This window comes from Somniosus microcephalus, chromosome 8 (assembly GCF_052327205.1).
Source record: "Somniosus microcephalus isolate GS21.2 chromosome 8, FLI_Smic_1.0, whole genome shotgun sequence".
Taxonomy (NCBI): Eukaryota; Metazoa; Chordata; class Chondrichthyes; order Squaliformes; family Somniosidae; genus Somniosus; species Somniosus microcephalus.
Genome location: NC_140994.1, coordinates 198580493 through 198603667, shown reverse-complemented (window position 1 = coordinate 198603667; position 23175 = coordinate 198580493). Strand labels below are relative to the sequence as shown.

The 23175-nt window shown below is 46.1% G+C and overlaps 1 protein-coding gene across 7 annotated transcripts in view; it reads right to left on the bottom strand.

The window, feature by feature from the left end:
• Positions 1 to 331: 331 nt before the first annotated feature.
• Positions 332 to 23175, bottom strand: part of LOC147114029 (5-phosphohydroxy-L-lysine phospho-lyase-like) — a 71514-nt gene continuing 48670 nt past the window's right edge. For 6 of the 7 annotated variants that reach the window (XM_085995552.1, XM_085995554.1, XM_085995550.1 and 3 more), the window contains 5 exons: positions 22287 to 22512; positions 16585 to 16739; positions 16407 to 16496; positions 4635 to 4765; positions 2895 to 2983 (listed from right to left, as the gene is read on the bottom strand). In XM_085995552.1, the coding sequence (XP_085851678.1) occupies positions 2910 to 2983; positions 4635 to 4765; positions 16407 to 16496; positions 16585 to 16739; positions 22287 to 22512 (676 nt within the window). In that variant the 3' untranslated portion in view covers positions 2895 to 2909. Of the gene's footprint in view, positions 2984 to 4634; positions 4766 to 16406; positions 16497 to 16584; positions 16740 to 22286; positions 22513 to 23175 lie in introns of all 7 variants that reach the window. The other variant, XM_085995548.1, reaches the window with a different exon arrangement.

The following is a 23175-nucleotide window of genomic DNA, read 5'->3' as shown; positions in this document are numbered from 1 at the left end:
TTATATAATACACTATTTTTTGTATGTTCCTGTTTAAAGTTATTTAAATATGGCTTGTCTACAGAGGTGACTGCAGATCTATCAAGTTACTTTAAGGCAGCTGCTGTTTTAATACTTTTTAAAAAAAAGTTGGAATCTTTTTACTTTATCCTGATCATGCTTTGTACTACAGAATCAATTTCCCAAGCTAACATGTGGTGAGATACCTTTGTCTGTTTTCTAATGGGAAATCAGGAGTGCAAAACTAGCTCCTTAACATATAGAAAATCAGGAGCTGAATGCTTAATGGGCTGCTTTTTATGCAGCTATTAAAGAATCCTAATGGTCAAAAAACACCTACTCCACATTTATTTTCTGCTAGCTGATTACACTCATCTGCCAAATACAGAATAGCAGGACATTTAGAAAATCATAATAAAACCATGTTGACTTGCTTGATTGTATGAAAGGGAAATCGTGTTTGACAAATTTACTAGTGTTCTTTGAGGATGTAACGAGCAGCCTGGATAAAGTGGAACCAGTAGACGTAGTGTATTTGGATTTCCAGAAGGCATTCGATAAGGTGCCATATAAAAGGTTACTGCAAAAGGTAAGAGCTCACGGGGTTGGGAGTAATATATTAGCATAGATAGAGGATTGTTTTCTGTTAGTTAGCCAATCGGGATAAAGGGATCATTTTCAGGTTGGCAAACTAACTAGTGGGGTGCCACTATTTATATAATCTATATTAATGACTTGGATGGACGGACCAAGTGTACTGTAGCCAAATTTGCTGATATAAGGATCGGTGGGAAAGCAAGTTTTGAGGAAGACAAAGAGTCTGCAAAAGGACATAGGCTAAGTGAGTGGGCAAAAATTTAGCAGATGGAGTATAATGTGGGAAAATGAGGGGTTATCCACTGGTAGGAAGAATAAAGCAAATGATTTAAATAGCGTGAGTACAAAATGCTGCAGTAGAGGGATCTGGGGGTTCCTTGTACATGAAACACAAAAAGGATGTAGGTACAGCAAGTAATTAGGGAGGCAAATGGAATGTTGGCCTTTATTGCAAGGGGGATGGAATAAAAAAGTAGGGCAGTCTTGCTACAACTGTACAGGGTGCTGGTGAAACCACACCTGGAGTACTGTGCTGTTTTGGTTTCCTTATTTAAGGAGGCATATACTTGCTTTTTAAGTAGTTCAGAGAAGGTTCACTCGGTTAATTCCTGAGATGAAGAGGTTGTCTTATGAAGAAAGGTTGGGGCCGATACTCCAAAAATTGGAGTTTAAATGAATGAGGTGTGATATTGAAACAAGCTGCTGAGGGGGCTTGACTGGGTAGATGCAGGGAGGATGTTTTCCCTGGTGGGGGAATCTAGAACTAGGCATAGTTTCAGAATAAGGGGTCGCCCATTTAAAACAGATGAGGAATTTTTTCTCAAAGGGTCATGAATCTTTGGAATCCTCTACTCCAGAGAGCTGTGGAGTCACTGAATAAATTCAAAGCAGAGATAAGACAGATATTTGAGCTACAGGGGAGTCGAGGGTTATGGGGAGTGGGCAGGAAAGTGGATGTGAGGCCAAGATCAGATCAGCCATGATCTTATTGCATAGCAGAGCAGGTTTGAGGGGCCAAATGGCCTACACCTGCTCCCATTTCTTACAAAATTAATACTGGGTTGCAGAATAGGAGAAGGAAAATTTTAGCATTCCATTCACTTACATTGCTGCCTGGGATGAAGAAATAGAGGGGAAAATTTGTTAGCGACTATTTTGGGTTGCTAACATCGCCTGGGCGCTAAATATAGCAGCTGGCAGAAAATAGCGCCGGTGATCGCTAACTTCAGTTTTAGTGCCTCAAGAGGGAGATGGAGCGCTAATTCAAGCACTCCACTTCTTGGAGTGCCAACCTTGAATATTGGGGCAGTGCATTCTGCAGCGCTACGCACTGGGCCACGTAGCGCTGCCACATGGAAGGGCTCTTCCCCTCATTAAAGGGGAGGGCCCAAGCCCACAACTCTACAGGGCCCTACTTGGACCACTGGGGAGCAGGGTGCCATGCCAGCAGCCTGGCACAAGTGCCGGGCTGCCAGATCGACGCAGGGACCCCGCGTTCAAAGACGCAAGGGTCCGGCTTATTTCTTTCCCCTCCGGCTGCCACCTCCCCTTTAGTTAGCGCCCTGTGAGCCTCCTGCTGCTCCGTTCCCGCCCCCCTGAATCAGTCGCTGTCATTGCCTGGCGCAGATTCAGGGGTGCGGGCCAATTTTGCAGGCGCGGTGATGTCACTGCTAGCAGGGCGCTACCACCACTGCTAAACTCCCGCTGAATTTAGCTGGAGTCATTAGTTTTGCCATGGCCGGACGAAAAGCTGTAGCGAGAGGGGGTGCTAATGAGAGGGAGGGGGCGTTAATGAGAGGTGCAAATGCACTGAATTTCTAGCCCAGAGACTTGGCAATATTGAGTCTTGTTTGTTAAAACAATGCAGATTACAGGATGATGTGATGGTTTTTAAAACCATGAAAGGTTGGGACAGGGGAGATAGACACTCATAGTTGGGTCAAAAACAAGGGGCTATAGAGTCAAGAACAAAAACGTATGAAATTTAGAACCGAGGGAAGAAGAAAATACATTACACAAGAGTTGAGAATGTGAAATTCATTTTCAGGGTTAGTGATGAAACAAAACTTTTGTCAGAATTAAGTGGGATATGGGATTGAAGGGATAGGGGAACCGGGTGGGTAAATGTGATTAGAACTCGCATATATGGAAAACACCATTATGGACTGATGGGGCCAAATCGCCTGTTTCCGTGTTGTAACTTCATCAGCTGATGTTTAGTTCTGTCTTGCCTCCATACCTTCAATCGCTCTAATTCACTCCAGTCTTGCATGTGTCAGTCATTCTCGTCTCCATTTCTATGATAAAAATATTCAAGAAATCATAACCTCACATAGCGCTAATTCACTCCAGTCTTGCATGTTGTCAGTCATTCTTGTCTCCATTTCTATGATAAAAATATTCAAGAAATCATAACCTCAAATATTGCTGTGCGGCAAGTCAAAAGGACAATGTTCCATTTCTCGCAACACCCACCTGGGTCCAAATATAGCTTTCTACATATCCAGTGGCCTGAGGCAGTGGGGAGGCAGCTTTTCTTAATACTTATATCTCAATCTATTCAAGAATATATTTTTTTTTTCGTTTTTATGGGATGTGGGCGTCACTGGCAAAGCCAGCATTTATTGCCCATCCCTAATTGCCCTTAGAAAGGTGGTGGTGAGCCACCTTCTTGAACCGCTGCAGTCTGTGTGGTGAAGGTACTCCTACAGTGCTGTTAGGGAGGGAGTTCTAGGATTTTGACCCAGCGACGATGAAGGATCGGCGATATACTTCTAAGTCAGGATGATGTGTGACTTGGAGGTGGTGGTGTTCCCATGCGTCTGCTGCCCTTGTCCTTCTAGGTGGAAGAGGTCACGGGTTTGGGAGTTGCAGTGCATCTTGTAGATGGTACACACTACAGCCCCGGTACGCCGGTGGTGGAGGGAGTGGATGTTTAAGGTGGTAGAGGGTAAAATCAATGCTGCCATTAAGGTATAGTCTATTTGGTTGCCAAAGGAAATCCTGAAATGGCTGCGGTCCAATTTGTTAAACTGATAGCCCCCTTAGAAAAAGGTGGTTGGTTTGGGGTACTTGCATTTATATAGCACCGTTCATTTCTGCAGGATGTCTTAAAGCCCTTCACAGCCAATTAATTACTTTGGAGTGTAGTTGATACTTTTTTTGTAGGTTAATGCAGCAACCAGTTTTGTATACAGCAATGTCTTACAAATAATGAGATGTATGGTTGTGTTGGTGCAGGGATGAATATTGGTTAGGGCACCTCCTGGCTCATTGTACAAGTGTCATGGGTTATTTAACACCCACCTACATAGGCAGACAGGGCCTTGGTTTAATATTTCATCTGAAAGATGGCATCCCTACAATGCAGCAGTTCAGTACTACACTGAAGTGTATAGATTTATATGCTTGAGTCCTGGTGTAGGATTTGAATCCACAACCAGCTGGCTTTGAGGAAAGTGAGTGAAGTTGACACTGAAATGCATTTGGGCTTGTCCAAAATTTGAACATATTTTAATCCAGAATATTCCCAAAGTGAGAATTGTACCTGTAGACTAATGAGCAAATTACTTTAGAAAAAATTTGATGACCTAAATAAAAATTTGGGACATATTTCAGGAAATCATAGCAAGTTTCATTTTGTATTTTAAACTTCATATTTTATCATCGTGCTCTTTTACAACAAAGTTTGTATACACTACTTGGTGGATAGGCTTACAGCTGCAAATCTACACAGGTTACTAGATCTGTGGCCAAAACAAACCATGAAAAGTGATGCAATTCTTTGAATTGATGTTTGATTTATTTTTTGAATAGTAAATATTTAGACGCTGTAAACTGCACTTTTCATTCTAAGTAATCCTATCCTTTTTATGCCATTTGTTTTCAGTTTGAAGATCTTATAAAAGGTAACAGCAATACAAAGCATTGAACGGGCAGTTGTCAAAATGCTATGGCCTGCTCAATTTAAAAAAAAATCATTAACTGCTACGAGAATGTAACTGGTTATTTTTTATTCAGTTTATTCAAACACTTACCAGTAAGTATTCTGTCAACTTTTTCAACAAGAAATTGAGCATCCTCAGTGGTAAAGCACATTGGGGGCTTGAATTTGAGGACATTTCTATCTGGTCCATCAGTGCTAAGTAAGATAAATTCCTTCTTCAACCTAACGGGTGAAAGGAACAAAATTAAATTGTATATGAATGAAAAGTGGTTAAACGGATTGGGTGATCACCAACGTTCCCAATAAGGTGCACAGCTGGTCCCACACAGCCCGGGACCAGCTTTTTCAATGTAAAGTTTTGCGCATGTGCGAAATTGAATGGGCCGCGCAGCCCCTTAAAAGGAGCCGCGCACCCTGAAAAAAATTAACATTGGTGATCGCTTTGCTGAACACCTCCGTTCAGTCTGCAGGCATGACCCTGAACTTCCGGTTGTTTGCCATTTTAATTCTCTGCCTCACTCCCACTCTGACCTCTCTGTCCTTTGCCTCCTACAATGTTCTAATGAAGCTCAATGGAAGCTTGAAGTACAGCATATCCTGTTTCGATTAGGCACGTACAGCCTTGCGGACACAACATTGAGTTCGACAATTGTGATCATAACCACTTCTCCCATTTTTTTCGGACAGCAAGTGCTGGTAATGATTCTGCTGTTAGCATTTACAGCTCATCTAGACCCATCTTTTGTTTCTTTACTAGTCCCATTACTACTCCCTTTTGCTCACACCATCATCCCTTTTGACATTTAATCTCTCCTGCCTTCCACTCTAGAACAGACCTTCCCTTTTGTTCTTTCTCCCTGCCTCTGTACTTGCTTAAAACCAGTTATTCTCCAACTTTTGCCAGTTCTAACAAAAGGACACTGACCTGAAACATTAACTCTGTTTCTCTCTCCACAGATATGGGAACATGATGGGTAAATGTGATTAGAACTGTTTGCTCGTGTGGAGGGTAAATGCTGACATGGACTGATTGGGCCGAATGGCCTGTTGCCGTGTTACAACTGCTACGTATATATTTCTAAAAGCAGAACCTGGTCTCCAATCGTCTTGGATCCCCTTGCTATTGGACCAAGACCTAGCTCTGTTAAGCCCGTGTGGTAGCAACGTGTGCAACGGCCACCCCACGATAAAATAATTCACGCACAGGTATCTTCCACCCTTTAAAATGAAGTTCAGGACCTGGGACGTCAGGACCCTCATGGACAACCCCAACAGTTGCCTCGGAGCTCAGATGTTGACATAGACATCGCCGCCCTAAGCAAGACCCGCTGGGCAGGGAAAGGCCAGCTCAAAGAGCAAGGCGGTGGTTACACCTTCTTCTGGAAAGGCAAACCTGAAGAACGCCGCCTCCATGGTGTAGGCTGCACCATAAAAAATTAGCTAGTTGGGCGTCTCAGAGACTCCCCTTGTGGAATAAACAAATGACTCTTGGGCTCACCCTAGCCCAGAACCAGTGCGCCACGGTCATCAGTGCGTACACCCCAACACTGGAAGCCACAGACGAGGCCAAAGAGGAATTCTACTCCAGCCTCGAACAATCCCTGTCCCGAGTCCCAACGGGCGACATCCTCCTTGGTGACTTTAATGCCAGAGTTGGAAAGGACACAGACCTCTGGGGAGCTGTGATCGGCAGAGAGGGTAGGGAAAGCCAACTCCAACGGTACCCTCCTCCTGACGAAATGCTTAGAACATGGCCTTGTCATAACCAACACCTTGTTCTGGCAGAGAGACAAGTACAAGGCTTCATGGCAACACCCTCGCTCCAAGCACTGTCATCGTCCGAGCAAGGGACCTCAAGGATGTCCGCATCACCCACACCATGACAGGAGCGGATGACTGCTGGACAGACCACCGCCTAATCCGCTCTGTCATCTCCATCAATGTAGCCCCAAACAGCAGTGGCAAGAGAAACAATGCCGCAGGAAAATCAACGATGGAGCACTCAAAGACCCTGCTAAGAAAGCCCTACATGGACCATGTACAGCAGGCACCTCAAAGCACTGGAGAAGTACCACCAACGCTGCCTCCGCAAGATCCTGCCAATCCATTGGCAGGATAGGCGCACCAACATCAGTGTTCTCGCTCAGGCCAACATCCCCAGCATCGAAGCTTTGACCACACTCGATCAGCTCCAATGGACAGGCTACATCGTCCGCATGCCCAATACGAGACTCCCAAAACAAGCGCTCTACTCAGAGCTCCGACATGGCAAGAGAGCCCCAGGTGGACAGAGGAAACGCTTCAAGGACACCCTCAAAGCCTCCTTGAAAAAGTGCAATATCCCCACCGACACCTGGGAATCCCTGGCCCAAGACGGCTCAAAGTGGAGGAGAAGCATCCGGGAAGGCGCCAAACACCTCGAGTCTCTTCGCCGGGAGCAAGCGGAAGCCAAGCGCAAACAGTGGAATGAGTGTAAGTCAACCCAAGCACCCCACCCACCCGCCCCTTCAACCTCCATCTGCCCCACCTGTGACAGAGACAATAGGTGGACACATCAGTCACCTGAGAACTCATTTTTAATGTGGAAGCAAGTCATCCTCGGTTCCAAGGGACTGCCCAAGAGAGAAGATGTATTTCTAAAAGCAGTTTAACAGAGTATATAATATATCGTACTTTGGGTCATCAATGCAACGATCATTTTGCTAAAGTTTTGTCCCAGCAACTCTGATACACAGTTAAGAGCAGAGAAGGTTGAGAGGAGATTTGATAGAGGTGTTCAAAATCATGAGGGGTCGAGACAGAGTAGATAGAGAGAAACTGTTCCCGTTGGCGGAAGGGTCGAGAACCAGACAACACAGATTTAAGGCGATTGGCAGAAGAACCAAAGGCGACATGAGGAAAAACCTTTTTACGCAGCGAGTGGTTTGAATCTGAAATGCACTGCCTGAGAGTGGTGGAGGCAGATTCAATCGTGGCTTTCAAAAGGGTGTTGGATAAGTACCTGAAGGAAAAAAAATTGCAGGGCTACGGGGAAAGGGCGGGGAAGTGGGACTAGCTGAAGTGCTCTTGCAGAGAGCTGTCACGGGCTCGACGGGCCGAATGGCCTCCTTCTGTGCAGTAACCATTCTATGATTCTAAAAAATCTGACTATTTTATTTGTAGTTGGAAGCCTGTACATCATACTAGTCAATCTCCCAAGGAAATTTCTTGGAGCTGCTCTTGGTCTGCCGGAAATACAGCAGAAACCCGGTTTACACATATACAGCAACTGCGAGGAATTTCCCAGCCTAAGTGCAGTCTTTGGTGGACTTATACCATTGGAGATTATTAATCCAGGGTGCACATATATAATTCAGTCCCTGTTTTTAAAGTCATATTTCTTTGTCCACATTTATAATGGAAATTACATTATAATTATGCATTACTGCCGTAGATTTCCTACATTACAACAGTGTCTAGACTGCAAAAGTACTTAATTGCCTGTAAAGCATTGGGACATCTTGAGGTCGTGAAAGATGCTATATAAATGCAAGTCTTTCTTTAGATGTGGTAGAGGGCTACCACTTGTAGGAGGGTGTCATTTTACCATCAGAAGTTTCCATTATAAATGTGGAGATAAGAATTTATAATGAAAAAATTAACATAGGAAATGTACGCAGACATAAGATTTTTAATATATAAATGTATATAGATGATAATGTGGAGAGTATGGAGACGTGTAGATTAGGGTTGACGTGTTTGGGAAGCAATGAGTAAATCCACCAGACTTGCCTTTCTCAACAGGCATTGATTGAAATTTGAAGTAGGCTTGTAAATGGGTTTGCAAGGATATTGTCAGAATTACCAGTCCAAATCTATATATATATATAAATCGGTACTTCTGTCATTCTGTCTATCTGTCTGTCATCGCGTGTGCGTTGCGGGTATGCACTCGAAAGTTACAGGGCGTACCTACGCGCGCGTTACCTCCAAAGAAAGCTTACGCTTCCGAGACGGTTTTAAGCGTATTTACGTTTCGGCCGGGCTAAAATTGCGCCCGCGGTATCCCAAAAACCTTCAACATTCCGCTCATTAGCATCTCATTATCCGCTCATTAGCGACAGAGTGACCTCGAGCTCGACCAATCGTACGCCGGGTTGCTGGCGTGTGCCGCCGGGCCAATCGGTGCACGTGTGGCCGGGTTTTATCGTTCTGAACCGAGGTGAGTCGCCGCCATCTTGATTCCAAACTTTTCCTTTCTTTTTCCCGCTTTCTGCGTCTTAAAAAAAAAACGTTGCTTTTAAAACACATATTGTTTTAAAAAAAAATGATTTAGAAAGTAATTAACTTATCTAATCTCATTAATTTTCCTACCTTTCCCCGTTTTTCCAGGTAGGCCTAGAAGCCTCGGCGTCTCCTCCGCACCCGCGCCCGAGCTAGGCACCTCCCGGCCCCACTCGAAGGCTGGAGGGCCGAGCCTCAGCCCAGCGCCGCTAGGGTGTGCGCGCAGCAGGAGCTGAGACGTCTCTGCCGGGGCTTGCTGAGCGTCCAGCGTTACCCTGGCAACCGGGCCCGCCGGACGTCTCGCACAGCCGCAATCGGCGGCCGCGACCCTCGGGGGGGGGGGGGGGGGCCGCGCGCGCAGCAGGAGCAGCTGAGACGCGGCGTCTCTCTCTCGGGCTTGGTCAGCGTCACGGTTGCCATGGCAACCGGGCCCGCCGGCCGAGAGAGACGCCGCGTCTCCTGCTGCGCGCGCAATCGGCGGTCTTCACCTCGGGGGGGGGGGGGGGTCGCGACCCTCGGGGGCCGCGACCCTCGGGGGGGGGCGCCCGCCGCCCTCCCTTCCCCCCCCGCCCTCCATCTCCCCTCCCCCGCCCTTTCCCGCCCCTCCTCCCCCCCGCCCTCCCTCCCCCTCTTCCCCGCCCTCCCTTCCTCCCTTCCCGTCCCCTGCCCTCCCTTCCCCCCCTCCCTTCCTTCCCTGCCCTCCCTTCCTTCCCCCCTCCCCTCCCCCCGCCCGCCCTCCCCCTCCCTTCCCTCTCTCTCTTCCCCCCAGTCGCTCTCTCTCTTCCCCCCAGTCGCTCGCTCTCTCTCTCTCTTCCAACAACAACATGCCCTCGAAAAAGCCTCGGCACCGCCGGGCACTTCAGCTAGTAGTATATATTGTAGTAAAAATTATGACTGCACACCTACCACAACAACTTGTATTTATATAGCACCTATAAAAGTAGTAAAACGTCCCAAGGTGCTGCACAGGAGTATAAGACAAAAAATGACACCAAGCCACATAAGGAGAAATTAGGGCAGGTGACCAAAAGCTTGGTCAAAGAGGTAGGTTTTAAGGAGCGTCTTAAAGGAGGAAAGAGAGGTAGCGAGGCGGAGAGGTTTTAAGCAGGGAATTCTAGAGCTTAGGGCCTAGGCAGCTGAAGACATGGCCACCAATGGTTAAGCAGAATTAGAGGAGCGCAGATACCTAGGCTACAGTTCAGTTCATTAAATAAACCAAAGCACAGTAGATACCATATATTACACCCAGTGAAAGGTCTGTTAATCATCACACCAAAGAAGGAGCTATTAGGAGGAGGAGTGACTAAAAGCTTAGTCAAATAGATAGGATTTAAGGAGGGTCTTAAAAGGAGAAAAGAGAGGCTGAGAGGTTTAAGAAATGAATTGCAGAGCTTAGAGCTAGATAGCTGAAAGCCCTGCAGCGGGTAGTCAAAACTGCCCAACGCATTACCGGCACCCGGCTACCGACCATAGAACATATATATCAGAAACGCTGCCTACGGAGGGCACGGACCATCATCAAAGACCCTACCCACCCCAGCCACAGTCTGTTCGCCCTCCTACCATCTGGAAGACGCTACAGATGCATTCGCACCCGTACGACCAGATTTAGGAACAGCTTCTTTCCCAGGGCTGTCATCCTACTGAACTCCACAAATAAACACTAAAGCCTGCACATCTGCCGATGCACTTTATTATGATCATATTTATGCTAATATATATGTACAAATGTATGTTGAAATGTTTAAGTGTCCTAATCCAAATTGTACACTCTCGGGAGCCGCAAGCCTACATTTCGTTGTACTGCACTTGTGCACTAACAATGACAATAAAAGTTGATTTGATTTGATTTTGATTTGATTGCCAATGGTGGGTGAACGGATTGGGGGATGCATAGGAGACCAGAGTTGGAGGAACAGAGTTCTCAGAGGGTTGTAGGGCTGGAAGAGGTTACAGGGATAGGGAGGGGGCAAGACTATGAAGCAATTTGAACATGAGGATGAGAATGTTAAATCAAAGGTATTGAGGGACCGCAAGCCAATGTAGTTTTGAACGGGGGGGGGGGGGACAGTACCCGAGGAGAGGGAATCATTTACAAAGTCAGCTAGCATGGGTTCTAAAAAGGGAAGTTGGGTGGCAACAGTTTAGTGGGAATGAGGTTGAGAGAGCAGGAGAGGCAGCTGAATGAATGGTCTCAATTTTATTGATAAAGAAGTCCATGAGCTCACACTTGAAGGTTTTAGGCAGTGGGGGCAGGGAACAGGGGTTTAAGGAGATGGTTTGTAGCAGAGAAAAGAAGCTATGGGGGTTATCTTTGCATTCCAGGATGATCCTGGTTTAGTGAGTGGTTTCCTCAGAGGAGAGCTTGCTAGTGCTTTATGTCAAAGGGCGGACAGCTGGGAGCTTGAAAGTGCAGCTGTAAGTCATTTGGGGGAGAGTTTTTTCCAGGGCAGCGCAGAAGGAAGTGGAATTGGAATGGGGATATGAGTGGTGAGGGATACAAGGAAGTGATCAGAAATGGTTTTGTGATCGAGACAATGGGAGTAGAGAGGCCACGTGAAATGACATGGTCGAGGTGGTGGCTGCCAATATGGGTGGGAGAGTTCATTTGGAGGGAGAGGTTAAGGGAAGACAGGATGGCAGTGAAATCACAGAAGAGGGGGCAAGGTGAGTTAAGGTGGAGACGGAAATCACAGAGGATGAGGCATTGAGGCTGAGGGAGGAAAGGAGTGAGGATATCTCGGTGAGAAACTCTGGGTGGGATTTGAGTGGATGGTAGAGAACAAAGATTTTAAAGGAGGTGAAAAGGGTAGAAGAGGAGTAGGGGGGAGAGCTCATGGTGTGATTTGGTGATAAGGGCCACAACATCACCATGACGATTTAGGAGGGGCAGGTGGTGGAAATTATAGTCAGGTGGGAGGCTTCAATAAGTGTCAAGGTATTGTCACTTGTCAGCCAAGTTTCCATTAAAGCCAGGATGTCAATACAATCATCCACAATAAAGGTTATATATGGCAAGGGCCTTGTTCGTGAGTGAATGGACAATGTGGAAGGAGATATGGAGATTGTTGAACCGCTGGCAGAGTCCAAGAGGGTAGCTGTGAGTGAAACAAGACGGAGGTTTATCCAAGGGGGATTGAAGCATGGGACGATGGAGCAAAAAGATAAACGAATAATGAAGGGGTGGGATAGGGATGGGGGCCAAAGTATCTGGGGGAGGAGAAATGAAAGGAGCATGATTGGGTGGCAGGAAGGGGAGGAGACAGGAGAGAAGGGACCAAGAGAATAGACATGGGAGATTAGGATAGCTATGTCTTGATTGTAATGGGATGGAGATTATTTGAGAGAGTCCATAGTTAAAGTCAGAGAGGTTCTTTGGTGGGATTGAGTTGACATGTAGACATGGTGGAGTCAGCTTGGAGCAGACAGGGTTATAGACAATTTACACCATTAGATAGCACTGTCAGATGCAAAATAAGGTTCCCCCTAAAGGGTGGCTAAATGCAAGAATGTCCAGCCTTTTGAGGCAGGTGGTTCAGATCCATGCACCATAACTAGCAAGTGGGTGGTGTATGAGACGTCGTTTTCAATTTCTTGCATGACAAGCACTTAAGCAAAATGCTTCTAAACATCACAGGAATTGTGTATGTTGGGAATATGGTTTGTGCTGCTCCCCACTGACACTCAATGGCCTAGAAATCAGATCATGCCCTAAAACAGGTGGTTGGGTGGTGGGGCAGACTACGCGCACCAGTTAGTACCCTTGCAGGCAGCAGGCAGTATCTGCGCTGTGTGCTCATTAGAATGATTGGTGCGTGCAGCTAGTGCTACTGTGCTATTCATTGGCTGCACGCCTATTGGAGAAAGGCGGATATCAGGAGCTGAAGACACTGCTTAAAGGCTGCCAGCATCTCTTAAAGGGGAGGCGCATTCTGGCTGCAAAAACTGCAACAAGTTCTGGAAGAAATGGCCGAAGGGGGGAGTGAACGGGAACTAAGGTTCCCTGATGCTGCACTGGAGGCCTTGATGTAGGCCCTCCAGGTTCCCTCCTGCCCTAGCCCTGAACTCGCATCTTTCTCTAGTTTCTCTCCCATCCCCCCTCATGCCCTCTCCGAGCTCCTCGTCCATGAGACCCACCTCCTGCTCCCTCAACCCCATTCCAAACTGCTTCCCTTCCTGGCCCCCATACTAGCTGATATTGTTAACGGTTCTCTCTCCTCAGGTATTGTCCCCCGCCCCTTCAAATCTGCTGTCATCACCACCCTCCTCAAAAAACTCACCCCAGCACCCATCTGTCCTTACAATCTACCGCCCCATCTCCAACTTCCCTTTCCTCTCCAAAGTCCTTGAATGTGTTGTCGCCCCCCAAATCCGTGCCCACCTTACCCGCAACTCCACGTTTGAACCCCTCCAACCACACTGAAACAGCCCATATCAGTCACACATGACATCCTACGTGACTGTGACCATGGTAAACTATCCCGCCTCATCCTTCTCAACCTGTCTGCAACCTTTGACATGGTTGACCACACCATCCTCCTCCAACACCTCTCCTCCATCACCCAACTGGGCGGGATGGCCCTCGCCTGGTTCCATTCTTATCTATTCAGTCGTAGTCAGAGAATCACCTGTAATAGCTTCTCTTCCTGCTCCCGCACCGTTACCTCTCGAGTCCCCCAAGGATCTATTCTTAGCACCTCCTATTTCTCATCTACATGCTGCCCCTCGGCGACATTGTCTGAAAACACGACGTCAGGTTCCACATGTACGCTAACAATACCCAGCTCTACTTCACCACCATCTCTCTCAACCTTTCCACTGTCTCCAATTTGTCAAGCAGCTTGCTCAACATCCAGTTCTGGATGAGCAGAAACTTCCTCCAACTAAATATTGGGAAGACCAAAGCCATTGTCTTCATCTCCGCCACAAACTCCACTCCCTAGCCACCGACTCCATCCCTCTCCTTGGTCACGGTCTGAGGCTGAACCAGACCGTTCACAACTTTGGCATCCTTCTTGAACCCGAGATGAGCTTCCGACCACATATCCACTCCATCACCAAGACTGCCTACTTCTATCGCCCTAAGGTCTGGAATTCCCACCCTCAGCCTCTCCATCTCTCTCTCCTCCTTCAAACCTACCTCGTCACCTGTCCTAATATCTCCTTATGTGGCTCGGTGTCACATTTTGTTTGATAATGCTCCTGTGAAGTGCATTGGGATGTTTTTGTTGTTGTATCTACTCATGAGGCAGTGAAAGAAGATAGCTGAGGATGTCAATACCAGCAGCATTTCTAATCATGGCTGCATCCCTCATTAATGATAACACCAACAGTGCTTTCAACACTGCCCCACCCACTAACCTCCATTGTCCTGCAATCACTGCAACACACTTCACAAACCATCATGCTCATATACTCACTACTATTACAATCCTCACTTATCCACAACTCACATACTGTCAGCTAAATTCTTCAAACTCCTGACAAGACTCTCACTAACACACTTCACTCTTTCTTGCAGGAGAAAGTCACACATTACAACAGGCAGCCACCGGAGGAGGAAGTACCCATCTGCACACCCTCACCCCCTTTGAAGAGACATCCTGACTATAATGGGAAGGGGCAGAGAGAAGGCCGTGGCAGTCGACGCTGGGGTTCTTTATACCTAATCCTCTTTGTCTCTTCTGACTTCTTCCTCATCTCACACATTTGTGCATGACAAGCTGCAGATGCTTTCAATACCCACTTCTGGCTGCAGATGCTTTCAACGCCCACTTCTTTCTGCTCTCCCTCACACAAAAAGCTAACCTTTGTCCCTTTCTTGCATGTCAACTGCCAATAATGTCAATGCCCCACAGCCAGTGGAAGAAGAGCAGCACACTGTTCGTGAAGATGCACTATCACTTGATCAGACTCTCGTAAGCCCCAACTCCGGTAATGGCACCACTCTGACTTTAGATGCTGGGCTAGAGGAGGGAATCTGCACGTGGTGACTCACCGGGTACAAGAGCTAGGACAGGAGGATAGAACGCCACAGGTGCCAGCTCGCTGGAGGGCATGGTCGCATACTAGTTCTGTTGTTGAAGACTACAGTGCGGACTTTGAATGCCCAGGCTACCGAAGAAGGCTCATAGACACACACTGGGAAATGCTTGGTGCACTGGGCAGCCTGCCAAAGAGCTTGCGCACATTGGAGGAGTCCAGCTCCAACTTGTCTCAAGGCTTTGCGCAGGGCATGGCGACCATTCTGTCCAATATGGACAGCTCCGTCAGTGGTCAGCTCCGTCAGTGGACAGCTCCGTCAGTGGATCCCACCATGATACAACATCTTATGAGAAGTTTCCAGGGCAGCATAAACAGAAGTGTGGGACAGTCCAAAATGGAAAACTGCTCCTGCAAGAAGTGCAGAATACATTACCTTCCACTTAAAATGCTGCATGCTTGTGCTCCTGCCGCCAACGCGACCTCCTCTACAAATATGGTGGGTGGCGCACTTTCAGCCCACTATATTGGGGATTTAGTAGGCCACTTAGCTCCCGAAAATGGGCACTACGTGGCCAAATTTCCAGGCCTATAACTTTAAATTGACAGGATGCTTGCACCGCATTTACTTTTTTGGTCGATGTTTGCTCCTTGTTCTCTATATTCTGGCTTCATTTGGTGTTTTGCACTTCCTAATGTGGTATGGCTTGTTCCACCACTGCTCAATCTTGTCTGCTGCAGCACTGTCCACAATGCCTGGTCTGGTGTTCTCCACTGCATGTACTGCCATGACTTTTTGATGTGGTCTCTGCCACCTCTGCGCTCTTCTCCTCGCCTGCAATCTTCACTGCTAGCTCCACTGCCACCTCTGGGATCTTTCCTCCTCTGATCTCCCCTGATGCTTTCTGTCTGAAGATGATGTTTCTTCTGCTATCGGTTGCAGCATTTTGAACTTCCCAAGTCCAGAGGATTGGTAAGGCGGTTTCCTAATTTGTGGGAAAAGGCTGCCCCCGTTAATCTAAATTCACCAATAAGGTAGCAACCTTTTTCAAATCCTCCAGGCCCAGGAGCTCAAAACAAATGAAGCAACACCAGAAGAAACTTATGCCCATAAGCAGATTTGCAGTTCACTTGTGATCTTCCGATCCACACTAGGTTGCTGCTAGCATTGACTCGGAAAATGTATCCCTTTAGTGTTTATTTTAATTGCAGCACATTAATATAATTGTAATAAACCCACCACTGATTATTGAGTAGCATTACTTCTGTAATGTTGGGATTTATTTCAACGTCATGATGTATGAACTGAAATAAAAATGGTCCAGCTTAGGGCTCACAGTATTTTCTGGTAGTCCAAGGGTTAAAATGCTTACTGTCTTTAATATTGGCCAGTTTGTTACTGGCCAAAGAAACAGTTCGAGGTTTGGAGCTTAAAGTAAGCTGATAGGAGTGCCTGATCACCACTGGAAGGTAAATTTAAGATCACAGCTCTAGAGGAACACTAGTGTTCCGCTAAATTTCACAGACATATTTGAAAAACTGATTTTGAATTTTATTCTAATTGTATTTTTGTAGACCGGAATAATTTTTTCCCTCATGAACACAACATTCATAATACCTTGTAATTAAATACTGGGCTTCCTCTGTAGCAGGTGTCCTTTGCTGTCGATCTTTTACCAGCTCTACTCCGATAAATAAACCAATGCCCCTTTAGGTACAAAAGTGAAATATGTTACACTAATCTGAAATCAAAAGTAATTGGAAATTATGGTTTTAATTATTGGCGGATTCAATACCTGACATCACCGATGATTGGATGTTTGGTTTTTTGTTCATTTAGCAGATTCAGCAGGTAGGTACCTACTCGTGTAGCATTCCCACGTAGGTCTTCCTTTTCAATCACTTCTAAAACTGCAAGCCCTATTGCACAGGATACTGGGCTTCCTCCAAACTGTAACACATCAATGAAAATCTAATAAAGGGGTATGTGTGAAAATTTAATAACCTAGCATACATCCCTTCTACCTCAACAATACGATTATTAACATGCCTTCAAACATCTATGTTGATTTTAATACAAAATGGAATGTTCATGGTTTATTTTTGTAAATTGAATGACATTGCAATACTGATTGACTTTCAACAATTCAATTTTTGGTTTGAGATCCTTTTTAATCGCATTCAAAAATGTGTTCCCCTTCCCAGTTCTCTCCCCTGCCTACATTGCTGGGGTATAGTTTCACTTTATAGTATCTCACCCAAACGTCCTCTTCTTGATGTGTATATATACACACATAAAAATGTACATATAATTGTGACAAAAATGGGAGTATTTTTTTATGGGTTCTCTGTATTGTATTTCCTAGTTTGAAATAGGGGCTAGAAAACCTAGTGGATTAATAGTACAATCATACATTCTGGGCGAGGGGGAGGGAGCAATTTGGGGCGAGACCCTCTGTTCCATTCTGCCTCCAGTTCAACGTTCCAACTAGGGGTGCAGGAATGGGATTGAGCACGTGTCCTTGTTGTAAGGTTCGCAAAAATTTCGGAGGATTCCTACAGCCCCCGAAGATTATTTTTGATTAAAGAAAACCTGGGTGGAATATACCTTAAAAACCCAGGGTATCAAAATGGCTGTCAGGCCTCGTGGCAAAAGACAAAGACAGCCTGCTTGTATATCTTTAATCACGGGTTGACAAAGGATTTGAAAAAAACACCAGCCTGCGCGAATGTTGAAGTACTTGAAACTGTCAATCAACTGCAGTTTAGGAAGTTTCACCCACAGGACAAAGGATGTTGGTTTACAGAACTCTCTACAATGTTGACTCAAAGGCTTAAGTACTTAAAGCTGTCACTCAGTTGCGGTTGGGCGGTGACCGCAGGACAATGGATTGTTTACAAAGCACTTGAGTGCTGTTGACTGAACACTTGAGAAATCAGTGGGACATTTCAAACTGGTCGCATACCAGTTTAAATGAATGGGTAACACATTCAAACCCATTAATCAATGGGGGCAGTTCGGTCCCTTTTGTATAGCCCAGATACATCCAGATTTGGGCGCAAAGATTACGGCTCCCAATGGGGTATAAAGATAGCCCCTCAGGAAGCCATTCTCTCTCTCTCTGCCGCCTCGCCTCCATGCCTTGCCTACAAAGGGGAACAGGTCAACAGCCCGCCCAAAGAAGTGGAATACCAGCAGTTACTTTTGAATTACTGGGGTATCTCTACTTCGGGGCAGTGAAGAATCCAAGACAGACCGCAGGAGCACGGAGCAGGTGTTTACTGGTGAGCATAAAACTTTCTGGCCCTTTACAAGGCAACCTAGATAGGTATTAGGGGTGGGAATTAAAGGGGGATTTTGTTAAATTGTAATTTTAGTCAATTTTCCCTCGATGTGTCCGTTTCTCCGCCCCTATTAAGTAAAAGTGTGCTGTATTAAGCAAAGGTGTGCTGTATTAAGTAAAAGTGTGCTGTATTAAGCAAAGGTGTGCTGTATTAAGCAAAAGAGTGCTGTATTCATCATTATTTTCAATTTATTCTTATTTTCAATAAATACTGGTCTTCTTTGCACCCAACCACGAGTCTCGTTTTGTCTACATCGCTACTGAAATAAGTCCAACGGTCAGAACCAGAAAAGGGGAGCGATTCAAAACCGCACGGGGCTCTGGAGCAGCTCAGATACTTCTGACTGGCCAGAGACAATAACCCCAGTACCCCCCCCCCCGTTTCTACAAAATGGCGACCACGGCAGGACCGTCGGCAACAGTATGCGATGTAGCAGACGGTGGTCTGGGTCTGAAGAGAGCAGCAGTTATTGGTTTTCTCTTTATCCCACTGATCTGTTTGTGGTTAGGTTCCCGCAAGCTTAGGGAAGTTAGAGCAGAGAGTTGGGATAGGGAAATGGAGATTGAAGAATACCAGGCCAAGATAGAGTGCCTGGTGGACCAGCTTAGCGAGGGCAAAAGCCACATGAGGTACGAATTAGAGTACCTGAAGTGCCAAGTTGCAGAGGCTAAGAGCAATGAGATGAGGGTGCGGGAAGAGAACGCCCGCCTCATACAAGAAGTAAAAGAGCAGGAGGAAAAGGTTAGGGAGGTAAAGGCAGTGTATAAGCTGGCCTGCGACCAAGGGTTTGAGGATGCAGATCATGGCCCCTGTAGGGAAGAGATAGAAAGCTTGAATATGGCTTTAAAGAGGGCAAAGGAGATGATATGTCTTATCAGCCCGAAGACAGGTCAGTTGGACTTTACCAGCAATCCAAATAGAACTGTCCCACAGGCAACACCCAGAACAAGGTTGGTCAGGGAATCAGAGGTCCCACGACTGCCACCCACAGCTCCGAGCTTTCAGGAGCTCTGGCAGCAAAGGGCGGTGGAGGATGAGGTGGTAGAGGAAGCACAGCAGGCCCCGCTAGATAGGCCGGGACCAGGACCAGTGTACCCCCTCCGACAACGGAGGTACGGTCCGCCCGTTGATGAAGATGACCCAGGGGCCATCCAGAATCAGTTTGTGGTGCCATATGGCACCCACCAGCTCAGGGACATGGTTAGCCACATCCCCAAGCTCGCTAAAAAAGGAGACCCCTCACTGCACTTCAGGGAGATAGAACAAGCAGCTTGTGTTAATGACTGCGATGATGCAGAGCAAGCAAAAATGCTGCTGTTTTCCCTGGGAGGTGATCTCCTCCAGGCCCTATCTGGCGAGTGCAAAAGGGGGCAGAAGGATTATGAGGATCTGAAGAATGAGATATTGGAGACCATGGGATTCAATGATGGTAGTCCGTTCGCCCGGGTAGAAAGAACGGTGCAGCTCCCGGGGGAGTCCCCGCAGGCGTTCGCAGACAGGCTGTGGCCAGTCTACCGGAGTGCATGCCTGGGAATGCCTGGGCGGGCAGCACTGAACCCAATCCAACTGACTCACTGGCTCCGTTGTCTCATGACAAACAGCCTACCCCAGATCCAAGCCCAGGTCGCGGCTTGGTTTGACCCCCGAAACCCCCAGACCACCGAAGAAGCGGTGATCCACCGGCTCACAGTAGCCTTTAGAAACATGAGGTGTATCGAGGTGCCCCAACCCAAGGGAAAAGTCCATGAGGTTAAACCTGGGAGCCAGAGTAAGAAAGAGTGGCACCAGGAGGGGAACTGTCCCTCCCAGGCTAGGTTAAATTGTTATAGGTGCGGGAAAGATGGTCACTGGAGAAAAGACTGTAAGAATCCCTGGAAGGATAACAAGGGAAAGGATCCCACAGCCCCAGCCCAAAACTAAGGGCCAGATATCCCTCCCGCTGCGATCGAGTCATTTTTACAGTCCCTACGGTCTCTTCTGACTGGCCAGGGGAGAGTAGCAGCCACCACCGGTGCTTTGACCCCGTCTGCCCCACCTCACTCCCAGCAATGACTAGAACCAGCGCAGCCTGTCGACCTGTGTCCCCGCGAAAATGCTGAGGGGAGCAGGCCCTATGATAAGATGGGGGTGAAGACGGTGCAGGGGAGATATTCGGTGGACACTGGAGCTTCCAGCACGGTGGTCCACTCGGAAGACCCGACCAATTCACCCCGGTCTAACAAGGTCCCATTTAACTTAATGGAACCCACAGGGAAACGGGCAGCTGGGATTGAACCGGAGGTCAGAAATCCTCAGCCCGCAGCGGGTACAAGCTCACAGGCTGCACAGGCAGGCACTGTGGCTTGTGTTAGGGGAGGAGCCATTCATGACCAGTGTAAGTTGTTTAAGCAGGGGGACAGGGAAGGAGAGTTCTGGGAGCCCTGTAGAGCAGGCCCGGTAGCTGTATTAAGCAAAGGTGTGCTGTATTAAGCAAAGGTGTGCTGTATTAAGCAAAGGTGTGCTGTCTTAAGCAAAGGTGTGCCGTCTTAAGCAAAGGTGTGCCGTCTTAAGCAAAGGTGTGCCGTCTTAAGCAAAAGAGTGCTGTATTCATCATTATTTTCAATTTATTCTTATTTTCAATAAATACTGGTCTTCTTTGCACCCAACCACGAGTCTCGTTTTGTCTACATCGCTACTGAAATAAGTCCGACAGTCAGAACCAGAAAAGGGGAGCGATTCGAAACTGCACGGGGCTCTGGAGCAGCTCAGATACTTCTTACTGGCCAGAGCCAATAACCCCATTACACCAAAAACACCCTCTTGTATTTTCTACATTGTCCTGCAGTGGCCTGCCAGAAATTTCTGAGGTAGGTTCTTTTAAGAAAGATACTACCCTCTTCTGCAATTTGATGCTGTGAGTGGCTTCTATATTTAAAGCTCTGTATGAAGTACGTAAAAACACAGTTGATTACTATTAGATATGTATCTGGGGAAACAAGTTAACAAGCACATCCAAATCTGAGAAACAATTATTGTATATTTAATTGCCGATAGGATATAATCAGGATAGGCCTAGCACAGATAGTAACAGACACTTGGCATGCTTGTGTCTGTATTAATGAAGTTTACGCTGAAGTTTGAGTAAAGTACCTCTGTCTTGCCCGTTGAGGTCTCAAAGCTGAAACTGTGTTTCAAGGGTATTATGGGTATAAGAATCTGACAGTTTGGATACATCGGTTAGTTACAGTTTTGATCGAGCCACAACAAACATGGAGGCAAAGCGCAGCTGTGTAGGTAGAAAGACTACAACTGGTAAGGATGAGAAGCACTTACCCATTTTTTGGTAGAAAGATCTGCAAAGAAAACCAAAAGAAACGCAACTGACAGGTTTGTCTGTTTAACTCTATCATGAGTTGGTTCACAGCTGCTGTGTTATTTGGACAGTCTTCAACAACTTGCTATTATTGCTTGCTTATGTAAATGACTATCTGAATAAACCCTATTGGTAGTTTACTCTCGTTATAAAAAGGTCTGTTATGACCGATATTAATTATCTTCAGTAGTGACTTTGGCGCATAGTGAAACTGCTTTGTGTTAATACAGCGACAATAAATGGATCTGTGATTCCGCAGGATATGCAATCCCAGATTATTTTGATCACTGGGTCTTGCTTTAGTTCATAGAAGGCAAAGGCTCGTTAGTGGGAGGTGGCTTTTGTATTAGGAATAAGAAAAAGCATCTGGAGAAGTACAAATTGTAATGGGGAGAGGAAGCTGAGTCACTGGATACTGATTAGGAGTGGGGACCATGGACAATTTTTTCCTTCCTAACTTGGAGTGCTGAGGCTAATTGTAGATTAATTCACTCAACACCAACTATCGAGTAAACATGAGACTTTCCTGATCTGTATGGTTCAGCTAACCACTCGATAAACTCTCTCAAGACACTGGAAAAGCAGTTCAGGGTCCTTAATTTGAAATTTGATTAGTTAAGCAGAACTTCTAATTCAGGGGTACTTGCACTTTTGAAAAATTTGTATGTAATGACAAAAACCCTTAATAAAAATCAATCTGCATTGCCTTTGCTCAAGTTATCAGTTTGGTTTGATGCTGTATTTTAGTGATCTTTTGATTTTGTAAAGCAGCTATAGTCACAGTTATTGGTACCAACTTACTGTGTTAAAATGCTCCACTCCAGTTGCAGCAAATGCATCTGCAATTTCTTTGGTTGTAACCACACAAGCTAATGGGTGCCCATTTCCAATAGGTTTCCCCATAGTTACAATGTCTGGTAAAAAATCATCTCCTTGTAGTTGGAATGCCCAGAAGTGTTTGCCAACTCTTCCAAATCCAACTTGGATTTCATCAACAACAAACAATCCCCCTGAATTTCGAATATGTCTGCAAGAGAGGATAGAATATAAGTTACTAGCATTTGGTTATCTCTCTTCTCCCCTCCCAAACTTGTTTGTGAAAAATATCTTGTATTTGGGTCCGGTTGTATAAATGCTTATTTAAGTGAAAAAGACATTGTAATGTAACGTTCCTGTTAGAATTTCACTGAAATGTGCAGCACTTTTATTTAGATAATGTAATTCACTTATGGAATAAACTGAGTAAACTGAACAGAATAGCCCATTTCACTTCCATGGAAATGTTGGTTGTATAACGTTATGTTGCCATCTTTTTCTCCCCCTTGATTGTTCATCTCAGATTTGCATTTCTCACACACAAAGGGGCAGAAGGTCACAGCCAATGCCACTGTTATCAAACTGTTGGGAAAGAAGAAAGTGATTTACTGTCTTCCTATTCATTTTGTCCTCTTCTCACTTCAATTCCGTACAGCGGACGTAAATAAGGCAGCATTTTTATAAAGGACTTGAATGAGACATTTTACAGAAATTGCTGCAGAGAGGTAGAGTTCCAGCCACATCATCACAATATAAGATAGATGTATCTCGAATGTGATAGATTAATTATTAATAACGCAGTTATATTAAACTACTTTCACTCCATTTTCCCTTCTCAGTTTTTCCATGTTTTGGCCTCCCAGTAACTATGCTT